The sequence below is a fragment of the Oreochromis niloticus genome, linkage group LG13 (assembly GCF_001858045.2).
Source record: "Oreochromis niloticus isolate F11D_XX linkage group LG13, O_niloticus_UMD_NMBU, whole genome shotgun sequence".
Lineage (NCBI taxonomy): Eukaryota > Metazoa > Chordata > Actinopteri > Cichliformes > Cichlidae > Oreochromis > Oreochromis niloticus.
In genome coordinates, this window is record NC_031978.2 from 25,084,912 (window position 1) to 25,109,099 (window position 24,188).

The 24,188-nt window shown below is 41.4% G+C and overlaps 2 protein-coding genes across 4 annotated transcripts in view; one reads left to right on the forward strand and one right to left on the reverse strand.

Moving 5' to 3' along the window:
- The window catches only part of cdh23 (cadherin-related 23), a 179,327-nt gene that overhangs the window by 143,015 nt on the left and 12,124 nt on the right, over window positions 1–24,188 (forward strand). For 2 of the 3 annotated variants that reach the window (XM_019366741.2, XM_025897323.1), the window contains exons 30-45: window positions 130–265; window positions 900–1,288; window positions 1,678–1,779; window positions 1,935–1,937; window positions 2,110–2,259; window positions 2,870–2,998; window positions 3,810–3,938; window positions 4,091–4,318; window positions 19,334–19,555; window positions 19,637–19,756; window positions 19,896–20,076; window positions 20,470–20,603; window positions 20,895–21,104; window positions 21,366–21,473; window positions 23,471–23,573; window positions 24,027–24,152. In XM_019366741.2, the coding sequence (XP_019222286.1) occupies window positions 130–265; window positions 900–1,288; window positions 1,678–1,779; window positions 1,935–1,937; window positions 2,110–2,259; window positions 2,870–2,998; window positions 3,810–3,938; window positions 4,091–4,318; window positions 19,334–19,555; window positions 19,637–19,756; window positions 19,896–20,076; window positions 20,470–20,603; window positions 20,895–21,104; window positions 21,366–21,473; window positions 23,471–23,573; window positions 24,027–24,152 (2,470 nt within the window). Of the gene's footprint in view, window positions 1–129; window positions 266–899; window positions 1,289–1,677; window positions 1,780–1,881; window positions 1,938–2,109; window positions 2,260–2,869; window positions 2,999–3,809; window positions 3,939–4,090; window positions 4,319–19,333; window positions 19,556–19,636; window positions 19,757–19,895; window positions 20,077–20,469; window positions 20,604–20,894; window positions 21,105–21,365; window positions 21,474–23,470; window positions 23,574–24,026; window positions 24,153–24,188 lie in introns of those variants that run through there. The other variant, XM_025897324.1, reaches the window with a different exon arrangement.
- On the reverse strand, window positions 5,726–17,722 carry vsir (V-set immunoregulatory receptor). The gene is made up of 7 exons (XM_005473866.4): window positions 17,473–17,722; window positions 10,595–11,002; window positions 10,376–10,426; window positions 10,171–10,281; window positions 9,907–9,934; window positions 9,335–9,510; window positions 5,726–7,632 (listed from the first exon to the last, which is right to left on the reverse strand). The coding sequence occupies exons 1-7, from the start codon at window positions 17,573–17,575 to the stop codon at window positions 7,601–7,603; spliced, it is 909 nt and encodes a 302-aa protein (XP_005473923.1). The 5' UTR covers window positions 17,576–17,722; the 3' UTR covers window positions 5,726–7,600.

Sequence of the window (24,188 nt, forward strand, 5' to 3'; positions counted from 1 at the left end):
GAGAAACCACAGCCAATGAAAAATATATTATATGTGCATTATAATCAATTTGTGTGGAGGTGAAATTATTGTCTTTTATGTGGCTGTTTGATATATTTATTTAGGAAATATGAACCGTCTCCTCCTCAGGTGATCATATACGTAGACGATGCCAATGATGAGGTGCCGGTGTTTACCCAGCAACAGTATAACCGTCTGGGCCTGAGAGAGACCGCTGGCATCGGCACCTCTGTGATTGTGGTGCGTGCCACTGACCGTGATACCGGTAAGTCCAGTTTCAAATATGGCAAGAAAAAGGAATGTTTGATTCCAAATCTTTTTAATAACCATTCAGCATCAGGTTTTCTTCATCTAACACCAAATGGAAATACATATTTAGCTGTGCTATTTAGCATAGCTTGTACCTTTGATCATCAGCTTGCAGATCAATAAACCTAACACTAGTGGGTGCCTCCACAAAGAAGACAAACCAACCTCTTCTTTATTTTTTTTTCCTCTGGTTTTGTAACTATGGTGTGCACGAAACATCGCAATTGGCATTTAAATCACTACTTCTGCTCCATGGTACAAACTTCCTCTTATTCACTTCCCGTTGGGTAAAGTGTTGCTTAGGCAGCTTCTGACGCATCTTGTGCCGTGACATACATTTTCCAAAACATTAGATCAGGATCGAAACCGAAATAAACATCATATAGCCAAAAGAGCAGGGTTGACAACTGTGATTAATAAAAAACAGACTCGAGGAAAAAGGTTGCGTTTTGTAACTATAGCTTCACCGAAACAATGTTACAAACTTTTAAAGTTGTTATTCTTAGTAACAGTAGGTGGGGGAAAAAACACCTTTTTATTATAAGTTGTTTTTCTTTTAAATGACACCTTTTTCCTCTCTTGCTGTCCAGGTGATGGTGGAGCCGTCGCCTACGCCCTTGTATCCGGCTCAGACCGCAAGTTTGAGGTGGACGTAAGCACCGGCCTGGTTACCACTGTGGACTACCTGGACTACGAGACCAAGACCTCCTACCTCATGAACGTCTCAGCCACCGACCAAGCGCCGCCATTCCACCGTGGCTTCTGCACCGTTTACGTCACGTTACTTAATGAGTTGGATGAGGCCGTGGCCTTCTTCTCCGCTGGTTACGAGGCGTCGCTTCGTGAGAACATCGCCACGGGCACAGAGGTGGTCCAGGTGCAGGCGCAGTCTGCCGACAACTTGAACCAGCTGAAGTACCGTTTCGACCCCGACACGTCGCCCGCAGCTCTGGCCCTCTTCAAGATAGACAGCGTCACGGTGAGGGAGAGGTGGAAGAAAGGTCACTGATGATTTGATCACAATGTGCATGCCTTGTTTTCGTGTGTGTGTACTTCAAAGGCTGCGCCTACCTTCCGTCAGATATGCTTCATCCATTAACCGCAATGCGACTCAGTAACACCTCATCCCCGGTGATTTAGGCTAACACTCGTGTTGCTGTATGACTGTAAGCTGATCAAAGTGCTTTAGGTGCTTTGAAGTCATTTGATTCCTCCTTTGATAGATGAGAAATGGGGATTCCTTTGTTGATTTGTGTGATACTTGTTAATTTTCTTGTGTTTGCGTCGCTGTCACACTGGGACTTACATCTTGTATGGACTCTATGACGGTCACGGTATCTGCTGATGCGTATCTGTGTGTTGTTTCAGGGCCGCATCACAGTGACAGGCCTGCTGGACAGAGAAAAGGGTGATATGTACACGCTGACTGTTGTCGCTGATGATGGAGGACCCAAAAAGGACTCTACTGTGGTACGCCCCTTTGTTGTGAATGGTGTTGTTTCGGGCCTACCCCTCCTATTATTGTGCCTTGTGGATTTATTACTTCATGTGTTTGTGTCTACTCTGGTGCAGAAAGCTTAATGGCCTTCCTCTTTTATTAATTGCATCCCTCATTGGAACTGCAGAAGGTAAGACTTTACGTTCTTTTTATGGTGCCCTGAATGTTAAGTACAACAGTAAATGCGTTTGCTGTGTAACGTGATCATTATGTTTTGTTTGCCCGGGTTTGTTTAACGTTCAAGGTAAGTATTACTTTGCAAATCTGGAATTTAACCTCCATTCGCTCGTACCTCTGTACAGGTGTCCATCACCATTCTGGATGAGAATGACAACAGTCCAGAGTTTGACATCACATCTGATTATTCAGTCGCCATCGCAGAAAACACACCCAAGGGTAAAAAGGTGGCAGTAGTTCTGGGAAGGGACAGAGATGCTGGTTTAAATGGACTGGTGAGGTTTTTTTTAAAACAGCAGAAAAAAAATTACAGATCTTCTGTGTGTGGCGCTTAATATCAAATCTTTTACTTTACGTTTTACTGCACTTAACAGCTGACAAAGAGCAAAAAAGATGTTGCTTCCCGAATATGGTGCTTTATTTTTTCACTTCTTAGTTCTTAACACATCCTGAATCAAGTAAGTGTGCTTTCCCGGCATCTCAAAAGTGAATGTGACATTTATAACTTGTGTTTCACTTATTTTAGGTTGTGTATCTCTTAATCTGGCACGAGTACTACAAATATTCACTTCCTCAGACCGCATTACAAGAAGTCAAATTATGCTTATTTCAGTTTCACACTGGCTCACTTAGATTTTGGCATTTTGATGGCCAACTTAAGCTGCCAGAGTCACATTTTCCTGTTTTGCTACTGCCTACTGCGCAGGTTGTGGACTCTCACTTCTTATTTCTTCATTTACTTTCTTAATATGAAAGAAAAGCTATTAAAAATACCCACACTCTCATTTTTGGTTGCAGTAAGTAGAAGTAATCATCTGACATTCAGTCAGTGACTGTCTGCCCCCATTTTTCTTTCACTCATTCTGACTTGTTGCTCTTTTTCAGATCAATTTCACTCTGGTGGCAGGCAACATGGAAGATGTGTTCATGATCAAGACTGTGAACAACACTTACGGAGAGGTTTATGTCAATGCTCCTCTGGACAGGGAGTCTGTAGACCGCTATCTACTGAAGGTCAGATTACTATAGTTACCATAGGACAGTTTTTACCTGTGTCTCTTTCACATTCTACACTTACACCTCATCCCTGATTCAGCACAACAATGAACTAATTACTTGTCATACTTTTAACCAACGCGATCGCATGTTGGGCCACACACATAACCCCCCTTTCTGTCACTGTTTAGGAAGTTTAATTAGAAATTAAAATCCCTGAAACGTCTCAGTATATAAAAAAGAAGTGAAATTTCAACATTATGTTTCGGTCAGTATGACGCATTGAGGTTAAATTCTAAGAAGCATGTAAAATTACAGAGAAAGTTCTGGTAGCTTATTGCTCAAACTGTCCTGTAATTATAAAACATAAAGTTCTTATTAGTTCGAAGAAAAATCTCTGTGGTGGATTATGAAAAAACATCTTTAACTGTTTAACCGTTAAAGAGTTAGGATAAATGGCAATGGGGGAGGTCTTTCTTTAGTACAAAAGTTCAAGATCTTACTTCACATTTTCCAAAGCCATCCAATGGCCGGGTTGGAGTATTTGCTGGGCCGATTCTGGCCCCCGGGCCTTATGTTTGATGCTTTTAATTTAAAACCAAATAGACATTTTTTGACACTGTTGTTCTGTAGAGACAAAAGGCACAAGTGTTTTTTCATTTACTCGTCATGTTTTAATATTATTGATGTTAATGAAAACAGATTTTAATACAGTATTCAAAGTGCATGCATTTCATTTATTTATTCTCTGTGGGGTTTAATGCCAGGTATCAAAATGCATGCTGAGGCTTGTGTTCTAATACCCATCAGTTCACATGTATTGTTTTAGGTCCGTGCCACTGACAATGGCTCGCCTCCCAGACCCACGGACCACTCTCTCACCATCAACATACTGGACGTTAATGATAATGCGCCTGTTGTTGAGAGCCAGAGGGGCTACAACGTCAGCGTGAGTGAGGTAGGGATGCACTCAACACACGATCTAAACTAAGCAAGCCGGTGATGTCAGTGTATACAGAAGTATTTAAGTATTGAGCTGTTAAGTTTTATGATAGTCTACCACAGACAATCCATAATTTAACAAGGCTTCTTTTTTGATGTATTTTGCAGAACGTTGGAGGAGGTACATCAGTCGTCCGTGTGATGGCGACAGACCGGGACATCGGTCCCAATGCCATGCTGTTTTACTACCTCACTGCTGGAAACCAGGACCTGACTTTCCGCATGGACCGAGTGACCGGAGAGATGGTGACGCGCCCATCCCCTCCCGATCGAGAGCGCCAGGCCGAGTACCAACTAACGGTCACCGTGGAAGATGACGGCACGCCACCTCTGTCGGTAGGGCACAGCAGTAAGCATGGCATTACAACAGTGCTGCCAACATACAAAATACTCTCAAATCACTGAGACTATTGAATCTGAATTCATCAGGATGATAAATAACTAACCATTTTTTGTGTTTGTAAATGACATTACATCTTATGCACAGTGGTGCAGTGGATAGCCTCACAGCAAGAAGGTTCTGGGTTCCCAAAGACATGCATGAGGTAGACATGAATAGTTCTGTCTCTGTGGGCCACATTTACTAACACGTAGCGCCGCCGCAATCTGGGTTGTGACGTAAATAGTACTGCCAGGCGTCACAGCTCAGTGGATGAAAAGAATGTGTTAGTTTTGGCACATGATATTAAAGTAAACTCACTGCATCTGTGTTGGGAAAACAAAACACAAACTAAAACTGCCGACACCTATGAGCGCTATTTGGGGATTTGCAATTTACCCTATTTTTTAAATTGGACTCATGTGTTGGCCCGGCGACCTGTTCAGGGTCTACCGTCCCTCTTGCCCTATGATACCGAGCTTACACTCCAGCAGTATACAGACAGATGGGTTATTTTCAGTGTACTAATAATGGATATAAGCTCTCAAATAACACATGTAAGAGTTATATTTAAGAAATAGATGTTAAAATAATAACTGGGAAATATACTTAAATGTAATTTCAAGGTGAGTTTCAGGACAAATGATGATGATGAATAAAGTTGAGTAATGCTGGTGCCCAGAAAAAGGTCATTAAGAGGATTCAGCATCTTATACATAACTCTGTTTTGATCGTATTCACACTCTTGTCCGAGACACGGGTTCTGTTGAGGTCTGCTTAATGCTTTCTTATCTGCCTGACCTAATTAAGGCACAAATATGGCAAATATAAAATACAAGAAGACAAAAATATAGCGGTTTCTTGATATTCTCTTTAAGCTAAATGGCTTTCATTTCGTCAAAACGAAAGCCACAATTCACATTTCTTCTTTTCCCCTTTGTGTGCTTAGACAGAAGGAATAATGTACAGTACTGTATGAGTCACAAATGCATCCATTGTCATGCAACTTGTTTTGTGCTATAAATTTACTTGTCTGCACATGGTTAATGCACCTCTTTTTAATGCATTGTATAAATAGTCAATGTAAAGCTGCAGAAAAAGCTGGGAAGAGAACAATGGCCATCACCGGGGATTTTCACTTCTCATCTAGCTCTGTCTTTTCTCATGAAACAAGATGCTAAGCTTGTTTTATCATTTTCTCTCCTCAATGCCGGTCTCCCTCTGGTGTGCACCATCTTAGAAGCACACAAGTGGAACAACCTTGTTCTATCTGTGATGGTTCCCCAGACAGAAGTGCAGTATGTCCTTGTAATTTAATAGTTTTGGAGACCTGCCATTTGAAAGGAACAACTGGGAGACACAAGGCTTTAAAGTGCCACTTTATTATAAAAGCCACTAATAGCAGGATTCAGCGGTAATATACAGAACAAACATGCTATTTACAAGCCTTTTTGTATTATGTTAACGTTTGCGCTCATGTCAACATGCACTCACGCACTCAGTCCAGATTTTTTTAAAAACACACATACACAGACACACATAACCAGGCATATTGGAGAAAAAACACGAGCACTTAAACACAAAAAACAATCATTAACTCTTAGAAAATAAAAACATCTGTACATAATACCCTGAACTGTACACCTGCTACACATCGTTTCCTCCAAGCACCTCCTGTACAACTCAGTGTGAAAAAAAACCCCACCAGTGGTTTTAGAGTCACACTAAATAATATCAAAAATGCTGTCATATATACTTTTGCCCTTCTTCTCTTAAGCCAGGTTGTGTTCACTGATCTTAGGTTAACATTTTAAAGCTTTTTTCCCACACTTTCACTTGAAATATTTGATATTTATCAAACAGCCCCATTGCACACATACAAATAGAAATGAATACTACAATATATTTTACCACAGTCTAATACAAAAAACAAAAATATTCATAAGATTTACCTCCACTGCAGTGATTAAACCGTTTTAAGGTTTTGTTGTTGTTCTTTATTTAATAAAAATCTGACTACATTCAAGAGTAAAAAACAATGTTTAGAATTATTGAACTGTACACGAGCACAAGCAAGAACACCTTTTCTAAATGCTTTTTCTAAATTCTTCCTGCAATTTTCAGCACTTTATGAGAATATTTAAGGCCACTGTGAAGGGCTGCATTTCTGAAAGCACAGGAAGGAAAGACAGTATTTAAAGCAACAGGGCTTACGCATAGCTGAGGTAGCAAAGAAGAAATAGAAAACATGGCAAGTTCAAGTTAAAACAGACACAACATAATGCCTTTGAAAGTAAAAACTGTTCTTTTTTTGTACAAGACCTTTGGCACTTTTCTGATGATTGAGAGTTCGCTGGTGCAGACGGCTTAAATAAAATGACTAAAGAGAGAAAAGGGCGTTAAGTCATCTCCACACCAGTTGTTCGGTTTTTAAAAAAAACATGAAGAAGAAAGAAAACAAAAACAACACTGTTTGCTTCCTGGAGATGTAACCTTCCTGCCTTGTTGCGTAAAGGTTACAACATCAACAAGTTAAAAAGTAGTCATGTCTGGAGTCTTTTACATAGGATTGTTTCTTTGACAGCTTGTGCATTTCGCAAATACATAAAGACAGATTTACAATAAGTCTTCTGTTGGCCCCCTTACAGTTACAAAGAAACCACAAGAGTGACACAGGAAATTTACAGAAATCATTGTGAGTTCTTTAGGGTTTGACATGTCCTAAACAACATGCCACCCCTGCACATTTACTATAGCATAGGTCTTTGGTTGGTGTGCTTGCTGACGTATAGAAACCGCAATACTGACACAAAGTATACAGACAGTCACGCAAAGTGAGTTATTTAGGGCTGGAATCAAAAACATGCCAACACTATTATAAGCAGTGTGTTTCATCCAAACGAGGTACCTGATTCTAATTAATGGTTCGCAAGCCATTGCCAGTGTTTGGATGTAGAATGAAGCACAAACTCAGCTGCAACACAAGTCGTCACGAGCCAAAGTTCACTTTTTGCCTGCAGCTGTTGTTGCACGTGGAAGTAGTTTACGAATCAAAGAAATGCAGCCTTCTTTTTTCCCTTCTTGGGTCCAGACAATGTACAGACTAAGATCCGGGGTTATTCTGAGATGGCTCGCAAGGAGAACGTCAGTCTGAAGGCAGAGAGAAGAGGAATATAGTTGCGGGGCTCTTTCCAGATCAGCAGTTTGAGTGATGATTGAGGTTCAGCTCCTCTTTAAACCTACTGGAACTCTGGAGACTCAGGGATGGCAACTGCAAGCAAAGACAGTGCATGTCGGTGAGAGTACAGAAATCATTGTAGGTATCACTATCCACCTACACAAACACACAATTCTTTTCTTTTCCTTTTTTTGTTATGTGGAAAATTAGATATGGGGGTGTTCGAACATGCAAATGTGCACTTCCTGCCTCAAACATACCCGATCTTTCAAAAGTCAAATGAAAAAAATTAAAGAATTTCCTTTTCTTTACTTTTTTTTCCATAACTCCCACCTCTCAGAGTACTACAGACACGCATGGAGACTGATCAGTTACACAGAACTACTCGTGTTTCTGAAAACTCATTAAAAAGCAGAACAACAAGGCCTTGGGTCTTGGTTGCAACATGCTAGCGATAACAGGGAAGTGCTGCTTGTTGAATTCCGCAAAGTTTAAGGTCAGCAAGTTGGGAAAAAATGAAGAAGAAAGCTAAAGTGTGGCCTCCATCCACGTAACATGAAACCTTATGAGAAGCTGTGTATTTCGACATAACATCTGTGGACCACTGAAGGAAATGAGCTCCGGCATGGAAAATCCTCCTTGACAAATGTCAAAGATATTGTTTTTTTATGTCGAACATATGAAGGTTTTATCAATAATTTTGACTTTTCTTTGCAGACGGGAAACATAGAGATCACACCAAGAAATGGAAAAGGTGTCCAGCTCCCCAGTAAAAGAATAATGTTTGATTGAAGAGGTGAAAACTGCAGCGTATGGCACAATTTTACCTTATGTTTATGTTTCTCATTTCTGAGCTTCAGGAAGGCTTCTCCATATATTCACCTATTACAGTGTTGAAACCTTTATGGGTTGCTTAAGGCTGTATACTCAGTAAGTTGTACCTTACCCTCTTCCCATGCACATCTCAAACCGTGCTATAAGGAAATGGGGCCAATCCGCCTCAGTATGCCTGGAATGTCTGCACAGGTGTCCCAGGAATCGGCAGAAAAACACTAAGGATTGAACCTCTTAACCGTGACTAATGTTTCAATATTATTTCAAGTTGAGTCAGAAGGAACAACTGAAGGAGCCATTAGTGTTCAATGAGAGTGCTGATGGGTGGAGAATGACTTGTGGGAAGAATTAAGAAGAGGACAGTGCAAGGGTGTGTGTGTGTGTGTGTGTGTGTGTGTGTGTGTGTGTGTGTATGGTATGGGGGGGTGGATTAAATTTCCTACACAATATATTTTCAGAGTCATGCAAGACTCAGCCCAGCTGTTTTGGAGTGTGCAGCTATGCACTACAAATTCGCAAGCATCTTTCCACCAACACTTCCACCAAACGCAGGATGTTTCAGCAAAAGCACAGAAAGAACTAGTGGTTCTTTGTTGATTGCATCAGTCTTTTACCAGACTGAGTGCACATTTTGATATAGGTGTCTTGCAAAACCCCTTTGTGCAATGCAGTTACACGCATATACCGGTACTTTTTCAGTTTTTTTCAGTTTTTTCCAGTTTGTTTTTGAGTGTGAAATAAATGTGAACAAAGTGATTTGCATTCATTCACAACAATAAGAATATCCTAACAATAGATATAACGCACTATGCCATGTAAATGACCTCTAAAAGTGAGATGACTTGCACTGCCTTTTTGGGCTTTGATGTTTACCAGTGGAAGGTCCCTCATGTCAGCTACTCACTCTCAGCATGAATATTGTATGAGTACAAGTTGTGAAGCAGGGTGGGGGGGGTCCTACCTTCTGCTGGGAAGAATACGTCGCCATGTGCAGGAGGAGAAAGGGGTGTTCCCGGTTCGGACAACAGGTGGCGACCTGTCTCGGATGACTGCCTGGTCATGATCTGAGAAACAGTGCGGGTCTTTGTTTCTGGCGATCCCCCTCGAAACACTGGGTTTTCATGGCCTAGAGTCTCACTGAACACACACCAATATATGAAGAAGAAGCATGATTACAAGCGAGAAACTTTCGATATGACCCAGTAAACTGTTTCAAAACTTTCCTAGAGACATGCAAGAGTTTCATGTTTGTCACTTTGGATTTAATAAGGGCTTTTCTGTAATGACAATTTAACACTACCTACTATTAAATGATTAGCAGTAGGATTTGCATATACAGGACACATCATGTCAAAAGAAAAAAATGTATATGGCATACATGGTTTTAACTAGTTTATTTTAATGAGGCTAGTGGGTTTAATCTAGCTATTGTGTCACAAGTGTTGTGGCCACCATGTTCACAGTCTATTATTCTAAAGAGCAGCTGTGTTTTGAAGCTGGTCGCTGAGATCAGCTGTCTGTGGGAAACCTTACCTGTCCATCCTCACTAGCTCTTGTCCACCTGGGAGAGAGGAAATAGGAAACAGGCCATTGTAAATGAATTGAAACAAAGCGGAACACTACAAAAAGACTATGAATGCGCTTCCTACTGTGTGAAATACAGTTAATCGAGCTCACTGACAGGAAACATGTGTCAGAACAAACACTATGGGAAGGCCAGTGTGAGAGACTTATGTGGCCCAAAGGTGGAAATTAAGTGTGAGTGTGTGTGTGTAGCTGTACATCGGTAATACATACGTCTTCCTGACGATGAATTCTCCCTCTGTTTGTACACGAGCACTAGAATAAGAGGCAGGGACAGCAGAGCCACGATGCAGGCTGTTATAGCCAAGGCCACTGGCACAGAGCCTAGGGAAGCAACAGACAGGCTGTGAGTTGAATAACATCACGGAATAACTGCCTCAGACATTTATTGGTTGAAGGTCTGAATAATGTGTCATACTTGCAGTTGGTGTGGGATCCCAGACAGTGCAATTCTGAAATCCTTTCCTTGCTGGAAAGAGATAAATAAATCGGTTCTCACTCGTGTCAAAACAGTTTCACTGTTCAGCACATGCGCAACATCAGCTCCTGAGCTTCTTGCAAAATATATTGATTAGTGGCATTTCTGGGCATACCCAGTATAACCTTACTGCACATTCACAGCGTTTGACATACTTACGCGGTATAACTTGTAGAATAACATGGTTGTAGGCGTTCTGCGCCAAGGTATGTTTATGCGCCATGATTTCTGCAATCACACAGCAGTAGCGGCCCTGGTCCGAAGGTTTCACATTCTCTAGAATCAACCAGTGGTTGTGCTCCCTGCGATCCATCTTCACTCCTGGTGGCAATGGGCTGTTATGGTGTGAGTGAGAAAAATTCCTTGGGCCCATTCCTTTAGGACAGCGCTGGTCACTGTGGGCTGTGAAGAGCCAAGTACTCCTCACAACATCGTCGGGGGAAACCAGGGTACCTTTCTGGACACACGTCATGTTGACTGTTGCACCTTCAGGACAGGTGTAGTACAAGTGGGGAGCAGAAGCAATCAGCGAGTTATGGGGCTGGCCGTGGTGTGTCTCACCTTTGGCTAGAGACAAAAGACAAAAGCAATGGAAGAATGTAGGTAACGCAGATAACTTCCTTTCAGATGGTACCTCCTCCTTTCTACGTATCCATAGAAATGTTTCAGCTTAGAGATGCTAATATTAGGGCGTCGCTACTGAAAGAGGCAGGACAGTGAAACTTGTGGCCAGCTTTTAATAGGATCACACCAACTACAAAAGTGATGCAAATCAGTTCTCAGATCATTTGCATCTTCACTGTGTGCACTCATGGGTGAGACTGTGCCATATTTAATTCTGTTTGCTTATTTAATAATACTTCAATGTAGTATAAATATGATTATTTATTAAAATTGGGATAAAGTGTAGGTGTAGAGTATAGTGTAAGAAAGTGGCTGTGACTGTGAGTCAATCTAAGGGTGCAGGTATGTATAGTATAGTTGAATGTATGTATAGATGTATAACTGCATATGTTTTAAGTATGCATATCAGTGTGGAGTGCATCACTGACGGATCATTTGCTGGTATAACTTTGGAACGAGAAGACAGGAAGGAGAAGTAGGATCATATAAGTTTACACTTCTTCATTCTAATAAAGCAAAAAAATCGAGTCTTTTATTTGCTGATGTTTTATAGATTGTTTTTTTTTATTATTATTTTGTCTCAACAACTCCCATAAAGCTCAAAGTACTCGAAGCAACCTTTCTGGCTGTTCCTACTACAGACTTACTAAACTAAGTCTCCAGCACTATATATCACCATAATGACACACACAGAGTCACAAGGTCAAAGCAATAATAGCCATTCTTGTTATTATTCTGCTCGGTTCAGATCACACAAATTCCCTATAGCTATCTATTACAGATGACCCAGAAGAACCAGAGGAAAAAAGGAAGTACAAATATAAGTCACATCTGGTTTGGCAGCGGGTCTTTCCAGGGTACAAACTGCTGGAAAAAATTACACAACGAAAAAATTTTAAAAAGCAAAGGATAAAACCCTACAGTGACATTTTGATAATAACATGTTTTGAGCAATTTGAAATTAATATAGAAAATAAATGGCGGGTCTGCTGAAATTAGTTGCACACCTAGAAGTTGCACTGTGTTGAGTTCCTGCCAGGTACAGTGAGTCATTGCACAAGTAACCACAGTAAAAGCAGTCATTTTATCACCTGCCAAACTTAACATGGTCTTTAGTGGCACTCTTCTGCATGCTTCCTGGGTTTTTGTGCAAGGTTTGCTTCCTATTTTGTACATTTAAACTGTGGTTAAAAACCATGCATAGTTTGCTGTCTTGAAAAATATAAAAATGTCCTGAGGGAGTTAAATCGCTTGTTCCTCTTTGTGAGCTACAGAAATATATACGCAGGAACTTCTTCATCTCTTAAAATGGGGACAGTATAAAAAAAATCCCACTGAAGTTCTGTTTATTAACTTTAAATATCATCTTGCTGTTTGGTATTAATACACAGCAATTGTTGTGTATCGATATGTGTATTAATATCTCAGAGGATTGTACGTTTAAAGATCTTCTGCACACACTCATGTACATTCAGGAAACCGGCTACACAGCTGTGAGCCCGTTCTCAGCTTATTGCATAAACCTTTCTCCCTCTCTCACTCTCTGCCTTCAACCACATCCTGTTGTGAATTCTTCAGTGTTGCAGTGGAATGCATGAATAGATAAACATAAATTGTGTGCTTTCAATGATTATTGCATTGCAAAAACACAACAAAATTAGCTCATCCTCAGGGTAGGCGGTGTGACGCCACTCTCTGAACCTCACCTTAAAGCAGACACATGATCTGGAAAATACACACTGTAAATGACCCCTCGCTATGTTGTAAAAGAGCAGCGTAAATGCTGTCATTCTCTAGCTTCGTCAACGGGCGCAGATCATTATTTTGTAATGATCGGCCTTTGTAACAGATGATTAAAGAATGCTTACTGTTGCAAAAGTGACAGGAAGGCTGCATGCATGGGTGCGTGTGTGGGTGGACTGCAGAGAAGGAAGAGTATGCCCACGTATGTGTACCTTTTATAATGACACCATGGCAAAATTTTACAGTAAATGTGTGTGTGTGTGTGTCTGTTTAGGAGAGTCAGGGTGGAGTCTCAGTCAATGCCAGAATTTGAGGAGTGGACTTCCTTCCTGAGTTATCCCAGCAAATAAACACTCCCACACCCCGTTTCTTGCTCATTATTCCATGAAGCCAAACTTCAGATGTTGCGAACTTTGTGATTCTTTATGTGATGAAAACCTCAAGCAGGTTGGATGACTACCCACAATGCCAGTAATTTAACAAATTTCCCACCTGTGGGACTAATAAAGGCCATCTTAATTATAGCACTGGAGATGACTGTCCCTGCTGATTTATGCTCACTTTTAATGTTGGGGATTAACCTGTGAATCAGAGTCTTGATTAAACTATTTAAATGTGTATAAAATGCCAGTCATTATTTCCTAGCACATCTTTACTGTATTTGTCTAAACAACTATTAAAAAAATCCCTAAAGATCAGCTCTCCTACAATATGAGGCAACGCATTAACCAGTTTACACATTACTTACACAATTACTTGATCATTCAAACAGTGGTGGATTAACTTTGTTGTGCCTGCCTTATTACAGCCATATCCCAAACTTTAAAAACTTTGGTCCTAACTCTTTGTGTTTGCACAGATTCATTTTAACTTGTTCTGCTGACCTGCTTGTTGTGGTGCGTTCTCTATTAATAGTTTTCTTAGAGAGCCACTGCGTCATTTAAAGTATTTTCCCCTGCTAGTTATGAAAAAAATAAGCTGACAAGCTTCATCAAAGAAAGAAAAGTAATTTAAAAGCTCCCATCTTTTATTAGTTCAGTTTTTATGTTGTTCTATGTAGCTGTGTAATTTAGACAGTTCATCTCGTTCATCAACATTTTTACTTAAATCTCCAAAGTAACTAACTACCCATGTTTTTGTGAATCACTGAAAGCACTTCCACATGCGTCTAAGCCTGCAGAAACTTTTGCTTTGAATATGATTAGAGTAGATTTAACTACTTGCTGGCTCGTACTGGCAGTGCTACTTATTTGTAAGGGGAAGCTGCACCGTGCAAACAAGCCAGAATTAATAAGCGCACAACTGTTTTTGTCTAAATATTAACAGAATCAGCTGCTGTTAAATGCAAGAACAGTTGATCACCTTTCCTCTTTCATTGGCTGGCACATTTGTCTGCACAGTATGTGTGCATCCTGTGTGTGTGTGTGTGTTTAACACAATGTTAGGTCGATGCCATAATCCTGTATTCGGGGCTGAACTCTACTGGAGTCATTGTGTGTTAGGAAAAGCAATAGGAAGACCTGGGATGGTGATTAAAGTGAAACTTTTATCCCCCCACTGTTCATGGCTTCCTAGTGGGACAATAGGAGAGGAAGCCCTTTGCCTCTCCTGTTTCACACCCACCCTACCTTCCTCTTCTCCTAATTTCATTTTGACAGCTCTTTAAGCTTTCTGTAGACCTATTTCACAGAAGTGATGCATATCTAAGGCGAGAGTAAAGAGAGCATTTTTTTCGGTAAATATAGTTAAATGTTAACTAATTGCTGGGGGAACAGCTTGGAAGCGCTAATGTGCACACACATTTCTTACCGACAACGCTGTGATCTTTAAATAGGTATTCAAAGGAAATGAATATGATTTCTTTTAGCAAGCCAAGTGGGTGGCGTTTGCATTCTCGGCACTACCTGAGCTGTCTTGATGTGGTTTCCAAACCAACAAGCTATGCCATGTGTCTGGAGCGGTCTGATTTTCTTTTGCATGTATACAACAGACGTGTTTTTGGCTCAATTATACATATAAGTTTCCTCCTCTGATCTCTGTTCTCAGAATCCTGATAGCCCCCGAGGGCCCAGAAACAGGCCCTCCTTTGTATTAAGGCAGAATGCCACCTGTTTAGGACATGTTGCCACTGACAGCTTTCTTTCGTTCAGACATGGATGATAGTCTGTGCTGATTAAACATATATTAACCCTGCTAAAATTTCCCCACCTTTGACGTCTTGAATAACCCTGTGGTGAGTCTGCACAGTGATATTACCTCATGGTACATAACCTGCTGAACCCTACAGATAAATCTGGTTTTCTCAAACTGCATTAATCCTCTACTTGCAAGTGTTGTTTCCCAACACAGATCTCGCCCTTTTCACACCCACTGTAATGGTAATGATGATCAAGCCCATTACAGGGTGTTAGTGAAAGCAGCAGGAGACGAGCTCCTCTCTAAAGTAAGAGAGTTTCAGTTAAAGCCCCTGGCATGAAATGGCAAACAGACGCACCTTTTCAGCAACAGGAAGCCTTTTAAATATGTTGCTCTACACCATACATTGTCACAAAGGGAAGTGGTTATGGGTCACAGCTGCAGGTCAACGTTTAGAGATTTACATTTTCTTATAATAATCTGATGTGCCCCTTGGCACTTTGTAAACTAAATTTGTGGCAACATTTTCCAAAATAACGTGCGCACTTTGTGTGTTTAATTTGTCTTCCTCTTTTTTTTCTTCTTGACATAATAAATGGCATGTAAACGGTTGTGTAATGACAGCTTTGTTAGAAGTTTTACAACACGATTGCACGATTATTTCCTCACTTTAAAAATGAAGGTGGCCTCTCATTTCAGAGGTGGAAATGAGCAGACGTGGGCCTTTCTGTCTTTTCAAAAATGGTAAAAAAAATCCAGGGATTACATCATTTTTAAAAACTGACTTCATTATTATAAACTAACTTCCTTCTTTTACTTTGACCTTGCCTTCCTGTTTTTGACTCCAGCGTCCAGTGTTAAACTGTTTCTGGCACAGTTAAATGTCTTCATATCTCAGGTCGCATTAGGTTGAAAGCAGAGTCAAGGTTCCACCAACAGTGGTCATCACTGTGTCCTCGAGCTGTTCAGAGAAACGCCCTTGTGAGAGAAAACCCCTTCCTGGCAGCATGAAGGCCACTGCTTTTGGTGACTCATACTATGATTTTACTACAAATCCACAGACCTTTCAAAATCTGATGACCAGAAAAATTTCAAGCCGAACAGGGGCCTCCCCCTCCTCCGACATCTTCATCTCATTGCTGCATAGGTAAAGATTTGCCCATCTGGGGCATGTGACCAAGCACAATCCCTGCCACAACACGAGCAGAAAAGGAGGCAGAGAAAGAGTGAGTAATTTTGTTTTTACTCACTGGTTGGAAAATTGGCACCGTTTGGTTCCAGTTTTTTTTTATGAGGAAGACACCCACTGCTGGCAGTGGCAAAAACAGCTGTTTTCATCATAAGCTGAAAGGAAGGAAACGTCCCAACAAGGAAGACATAACAAGACTGAAAGGAGGAAACTGTCTTAAACGATACGGATTTCATTGTGCTGCATAAACAATTCAGAAACATATCAAATGGTATATCTGAGTCACTGAATGCTTTGGCTTTATACCTGAATCCCCACAAACAACTGCTCTAGAAACGCTTTGAATTGTATAGAGTTCGCTTAAAGTTTAAGTAAAACATTACATTCGTCTTTGGGTGAGCTTATTTAAATCCTAAAGGCGAAAGCTGATAACCTCTCCCGAGTTTTTAAGCGGCGTTTGAAGTGAAGGACCCTACACCCCGGAGGCAACAGCTGCATCTCTTCTCTCCTCCGGCGTCAGTTGCCTAAACTTCAGGCAATCCCAAAGTCCCTTTTATAAAATAAATAAATAAAGTGTGCGTATGATCGAAGCTCCCAACTGAATTCCAGCAAAACAGAAACCTATGGGCGTCTTAAAAAGATAAACTATGTGCAGTTCTTGCGCTGCACGGCACAAGGAAGTCTTTTCCTCAACTTCTTTCAGAGGATTAACTTCATATGTTTTTGCAGGCGCCTCTTTTCGTGTGCATTTATTTTTCAAGTTGTTTTGCAACTTGGGGGGGGGGGGATCTCGTCAAGCTCAAAATCGAGGACTTTAAGGTGGATTTACACTCCACTGGGCTGCATCCATGGCGGGGGGTTTAAACAGCTCCACGCCAGATGTTCTGTCTCAAAACAGCAACAAACCAACTCAGTAAAAACTTTAAGAGACACGCGAGATGAAATAACGGGCTTACAGGGTCGCTGCGTTCAAGTGCATGTGGTGAAAAGCTAAAAGAGGTTAAAATACCAAAGTCCGAGTGTGCAGAGGGTTTACATCAGGCCTGTCACGTCGGTGTCTACGTCTACAGTCGTTGGTACAGACACGTAAGACACAGCAAGTTGGCTGTTTTCAGCGGCTTTGTTTTGTCCGTCTAGATGCTTTTTTAGATCTCTCTCTCTCTCTCTCTCTCTCCATACATATATATCAGTGTGTGACAGCTGACCTTTCTAAAACAGAAAATCCATCTGTGACTCCAGTCAATTAACCGCTCACTAAACAACACAACTGACAAGTTCACACACGCCCGGATCAGCCAGTTAAGCGAGTCTTAAAAGGATGGATGTCAGACATTTGTGTGCTTACCTCCAGCTATGCAAAGCAAAAGCGACCAAAACACGAACTTCTTTCCCCAGACTGATGAGCGACGGAGTGAGACCCATTCCATGGCTGTCCGGATAACAAACATTTGGCTATCAACTAGATCTACAAGTAGCCTTTGTTCAACTTTCTTCCCATTCAGTCTAAAACTAGGCGACTTGTCTGAACTTTACTCCAGAACACTTGGGGAGGTTTATCGTCCCTTGTCTCTCCAGCTTCTCTGAGTTGTGAAGCGCAAAAGCAGCGTGACAGTCCCTTATTCGCTCCTCCTCATTGTTTCCCTCTCTCACTCTCAGTGACCCACCCACTACAAAAAGAGCCTCACAGATACTAGCTTTTTAACGCTAATCTTGATATAAATGTTTAGGGATTTTAAAATATATTTTTATTTTCGCGTTCCTATCTGTTAGACTTACATTAAAAGAGTTTGAGCTGTTTTGAGTGGTGCAAAGTTTAAAATGTTGCATCATCACATTTTTGGGGCCGCCTGCAGGCTTTTACATCTGCATACTGTAATCGCACCAAAGTATTACCTTATCAGCTGGCTCAGTCATTGTTTATCAGCTTTCACACGCTAGTTAGCAAACGACCATCAAGACACATGTTGACTCGACATGTGCTGCACATATTGTTGAGGGTGCTGGAGTCTTTTGTTGGGAAAAAAAAACAAACCCCTAATTATGTGATTAAACTGTTTCTAAATGAGCTTGTTCTGTTAACGGACTTTTTCAGACTGGTGCATATCTGACCACTATATCTGTCACTATATCAGGAAATGTCTGCTGACCTGTGAGATTTTACTTCTAATTAGGTATGTCTGGAAATATCTAGACGTTTAGTCTGTGATAGAGTCTGCAGCCCAGAAGATGTGTTTTGGAGTGGCAGTATATATTTCTGATAAATCTCAATAATGTTTATTGCGAATGCTCAGAATCCAGTTTGTAGCAAACTGGGATTTTGTTTGTTTCCAATCAGATTTTTTTCAGGCACAATTAAGACCGAGATGACCCCAGTGGCATCACGAGGACACAAAACATAAATTTGATAGTAAGAGAGCTCTTTTACAAGTAAACTGATCTTCCTGTGAAAAATGATCGCACTTCACCTTTGGGCCTTGAAAATATTACTGAGGTCTTTTTTTTTTTTAATGTAGCCACAACCTATTTAGAATAAACAAAGCTGTGGTGATATTCAGGTTATCACTTGGTGGGTTTTGTTTTTGCAGTTTCATAAAATTGGAATGACGAATTTAACCCCCCCAGCCTGAAGGGCCAGGTCAGTTGCTGTTTCTTCTCGCAGCACTGGTTGGGGAACTGGCAGATCAAACTGGTGGAGCAGGAACTTGCATGACCTTTATCTCATGCAGTGATACCTCTACTTCTGCTGATGTATCAAGATCTGAACAACCAGAAATGAGTGGTTTGGAACAGGCTGGGCTTTATGCCTCACTTTCATGATTTTGCAGTTTTGGTTCTCACAAGATATTCTTTCAGCAAACAATGCACCTGTTTTTATTTCTTTATTTTATTATTCCTTCATATTAAGTGAATGCTGAATATCCAGTGTGACATGAGAGCTTTACAAGTGTTTTCTCTTCAACAGAAAATGTTAGAAATCCTCCTGCTTTGTTGTGTTGTTGACCTTTGCACGCCCAGCTGATGATAACCCATTGTAGTTTCATTGTAATTGTAATACAAAAGAAGTATGAACTCATATTGAGACTCCCTTGCAGACTCAGTTGCCACAAGTTGATCGTTTTTTTTTTTGTCATTCACATAAATAAAATCACTCTAAACAGAGCATGCAGCTGTGAATGCTTTTCTGTGTCTCTCTGTGTGTAACGCAGACCTCAACCACCATCTACGTTCGCATTGTGGATGAGAACGATAACGCCCCGGAGTTCCCCGAGGAGGAGTACGTCACAGTGCTGAGCGAGGGACCAGAGACAGTGGGTGCCACCATCGCTACGGTAACGGCCATTGACCCAGATGAGGGTTTGAACGGCACCTTGCGATATGCCATCGCTTCAGGCAACCTGATCCAGACTTTTAACATCAACAGCATCACGGTGAGACATGAAAGCAGTTATGCTGAAGCGTTACAAGCGGCAGAAAAACGTTAACCTTCTGTTAATGCTGTGTGTATTTAGGGGAGAATTACAGCTGTGAAGGAGCTGGACTTTGAGATCAGCAACGGACATTATGCACTGGTGGTCACAGCTACGGACCAGTGTCCAAAACCTGCTCTTCGCCTGACATCTAGCACAACAGTGATGACGAACACTCATATTTATATTTACAGAATAACGCACATAGAAATCCTCCCACGTGCATTCTGCATTTTATCAAGGATCGCCTTCGTCTGTGTACCAGCTCTCATTTGACGCTCCCCTCCTGTCCCCTCTTTAGGTGTTGGTGAACGTCCTGGATATAAATGACGTGACACCCACTTTTCCCAGAGCCTACGAGGGACCTTTTGAGGTGACTGAAGGTCAGCCAGGGCCTCGGGTGTGGACACTCCGAGCCAGGGATGAAGACTCTGGGCTCAACGGCAAAGTGGAGTACAGCATCACCGGTGGAGATTTCCAAAGTTCGTATCAGACTGATTTTCTGTGGTGACGGTAAACTGTTATGAAATCCTTTATTACCACGTCAAAACGTCTCTGAACATCCTGAGAACATTACAGTTATTGTGAAGGGCAGCGTCTCGTAACACTTCCTGAAAACGTGTCCAAAATGTCCTTGCAACATTGTAACCTGACTATTAAGTAACCAAATTTTAAAGTCGTATAAAAGGGACGTGCAGCATTTTCACAACCGAGGCAGGTCGTTTCAGGGACATCCCCAGCGTCCTGTAAAGGTCTGGGACATTTTTCACCTTTAGTGAAGTAGAGAATCTTTAGATAACATCACATAAGAAGCCTAGGAACACCCCCTTTTACACTGATATGCATCTCCACTCTCTTATATGTTTTTCTGTCAGACGAGTTCATGGTTTCCCCAGTGGAGGGTGAGCTTCGAGTGAGAAAGGATGTAGAGCTCGACAGAGAGACCACGGCCTTCTATAACATCACTGTCACAGCCCGAGATCTGGGAACCCCGTCTCGCAACAGCTCGGTGGGCCACGCTTTCACACATAAGCACCCACACACTCTGCCATATCTGTTACTGTGTGTTAAATGTGGCTTAAGTTCTATTATTTGCTTACTGTACACACTAACCACATGCAGGATACAGTCATTCGGGAGATCACCCGAATAACTGCTGTAGTTTATTTAATCTCTTTATGTCACATAACCCACAATATAAAAAACATAATAAAGTCTTGTTTTTATGGGTTTATTAATAGCTGTTCGACCAGTTTGAATTGAATGCCTTTATTTTTAAAGGTGGCTCTTATATTTTCAGGTGTTGGTGGGGGTTTATGTCCTTGATATCAATGACAACGACCCAGTCCTCCTTAACCTGCCTTACAACACAAGTGTAAGTGAAGGCGCGTCGATACACACGTCTGTGGCCAGAGTCCGGGCGCAAGATGCAGACAGCGGACGCAACGCGCTGCTCACTTATAACATCACTGCTGGCAACCAGGATGGAGCCTTCTACATCAATGACACAGTGAGAAACTGAATGGTGGGGTTTAGGCTGAAAAAGGTGGAGCAGGTGGTGGAAGATAAAGAAGCACGCAAGTGCTTCTAGATTTAGTCACAGATCAGTTTATCAGTTTAACCTATGGAAGTGTTCAGGCTCCCTTTAATCTGCAGTCCAGCTATATACATTAGCTGTATAGACTATAAATAAAAAGCTTATGTGACAGGATATGAATTTGTCTTTTTTTTAGATAAGGGTGAAATATGCGGTCTCTTGTTTATATCACAGACTGGTGTCGTCCAGGTCAACAGACCACTAGACAGAGAGCGAGTAGCCGAATACACGCTCACCATCACCGTCAGAGACAACCCCGAGAACCCCCGCATCGCTCGTAGGGTAAGCTCACTCTCCTATGTGCATTTATTGCATTTATTGCAAGTGTTCGCATGCTACCACCCTGACAGTTTCACAGAGAGACCAATGAACCCATCGGCACTTGCCATAATGTGAATGAAATGTAAATGAACCCCTCAAACTGTGGGTGATTGCTTTAGGTTGAACGATGAAAAAGGCGCAAATGGGTAATATAGCCCTAAATCACAACAACAGTGACCTCAAGTTGATTTATATTGTACAATAACAGATGTGCTCCATAACAGAGAGAAAACCCCAACAATCAGACACCCCTATGAGCAAGCATTTGATGACAGTGGAAAGGAGAAACTCTTTTAACAGGAAAACTCCAACAGAACCAGGCTCAGGGAGGTGCGGCCAGCTTCTGCGATGTGTTGGTGGTGAGTTCTGACTCACATGGACAAGCCAAATGCCTTCTGGAGAATAGATTTTATGGCCAGACGAGACATTTGGCCGCAATGTCAAATTCATCAACTTCACCTGAAATCAGCAGCTTGATGATTGAAACTTGACACAGCTTGGTGCTCCAACAGGAAAATGATCCAAACACACATCAAAACTGGTTTTGCAGTGGATAAAGCAGTAAACGTTAAGCTTTTTGATTGGTGTTCCTAAAGCCCCAACCTCAACCCTATGCTTAAAACTAACATGTGCCAGGAAACCAACTAATTTATATGAATTCTACCAAATCTATGCAATTATGCAAAAGCTTGTTGATGTCTGCTGAAAGCATGTATGCATGATGTACTGGAAAAAGAAAACTTTCAAGTCTTAAAAGTTTCAAAGCCCATGTTTGTCACAAGGCAGCCCGGAGACCAGCTTGAGGGAAAGGACCCAAAAGCAGACTCAGTAAGCTCAGCGATGAATTTACACTTGATTTATTCAGTGATATCAAAGCCATTTACAAACACCAAAACCCACAACAACCCCACAAGATATTAAACAACTATTTACATGAATATATACAATATGGGGAGGATGTGAGCGTCAGTGAGGTGGAGGGAAGACTTCTTAGGGAAACACAGGAACAGAAGACGGGCACAGATGACTGGTTTAACCAGAGCAGGAGTACAGTCTCCTCTATGGCACAGGGAGAACAGAGACAATGAGGCAAAGTGAGGCAGGAAATCTGAGGAGTGACTCAGTGGGTGTGGCTGCTTACTTGGATCAGAGCGGTTTTCCAACTGGGAGGAGTTGTCGTGAACCCAAGTGAATGGTTTTGTGGCAGGGAATGGTCCTACCTGCACATCCAGAGCGATAGGTGAAAGTGGAGGAGGTGAAGGAGATTGCCTGACTCCGCCTCAAGGTGGACCCAGGAAATACACCGCCGGCCCCGCCACTCAGTTGGATCGTGACAAATTTACCATGACATTCATGCCCATGATGACTGTATATAAACCTTTGATCACAACTATAAAAGTTACATAATGTAAAAAGTGCAAAGTGCAAACGGTGGACTGATGTAAGAAAAATAGCAAAACTTTCAATCTAAAGTTTCTCTATGCCCATTTTCGCTCTACTAGGTACAGTGATACGTGATTTCAAAAGTTTATCTTTGAAAGTTACATAATTTTGATACTTCAAGAGTTATAAGTCACTTCTGTTTATACCTATGTCTCACCTGTTTGGTATTTGTGATACTTTACTTCCTGCATCCTGTTCATATGTGGTCTTTTTACTTAAAGCGAGAGTAACAGAGTTCATCAAACTGCAGTTGTGAGGTTTTCTTTAAACGCACCCCATGCATCTGTGGGAATAGGTGTGAAACTGTTCTTCTTGGCTGCAGAGACAGGAACTGCTAAGAGTCTGAATGCAGTCTATTAGCGCGTGCAACAAAGTAGTGCAAAATCTGTCTGATCTGACGTCTGATATCTCTATATTAGTTTGCAGGTTGACTGACCTATATTTGTCTTTCCTTGCTGTGTCACACAGTCTTCTAAGTATTTTCTTTCCATGAATCTTTTGTCCCACACATGCAGGATTCAGACTTCTTGGTTATCACCATTTTGGATGAGAATGACAATAGGCCTGTGTTTACCAGGACCAGCTACAGGGCTGAAATCACAGAAAACTCTGCTGCAGGTAGCATCCGTGTGTGTGTGTGTGTGTGTGTGTCTACCTTTGCAACCTATAAGTGCATGGCAGAGCAACATGGTCTGTAGCACTGTCTAACCCACTTCCTGAATCTGTTTACACACAGTTCGTGTTCAGCGAAGGCTTTTTTTTTCTCACTTTGTCGAGTGATTTTTGAGATAAGGGGTTACAAATAGTCTTATATTATAAATACACTTCAGAGCTATACAAAATACATTTGTTCAAAACACAAATAAAAAACACGTGACCTGGGGACTCAGTACAGAAGACTTCTTCCTAAAGTCCTTTACCTTGTAAGGACTGATGATCAATGTTATTTTTGAAATCTTGTGAGACTAATTTTCGGTGTGTAATAATTAAGACTTTTCTTTTGACCACAGATTGATTTAAATTAAGAGAACAGCTTTTTCCTCATTCCTGACATCTTTGTCTGTTTTATAGGAACCACTGTAACAGTTTTAAATGGACCAGTTCTAGCTGAGGATAAAGACATTGGACGTAATGCTGTGGTGAAGTACCACCTGCTGGGACCAAGGGTGGACCTCTTTGCCGTAGATGCTGATACTGGTAACATTGTGACTGTCTAGTAACAAGAAAGAAGAG

Coding starts and splice junctions, on each gene's coding strand:
- vsir (XM_005473866.4), bottom strand. CDS start 17,575: ATGTTTGTTATCCGGACAGCCATGGAATGGGTCTCACTCCGTCGCTCA. Junction 9,935..10,170: donor GAATTCATCGTCAGGAAGAC/GTATGTATTACC, acceptor CCTCTCTCCCAG/GTGGACAAGAGCTAGTGAGG. Junction 9,511..9,906: donor GAGCTAGTGAGGATGGACAG/GTAAGGTTTCCC, acceptor GTGTGTGTTCAG/TGAGACTCTAGGCCATGAAA.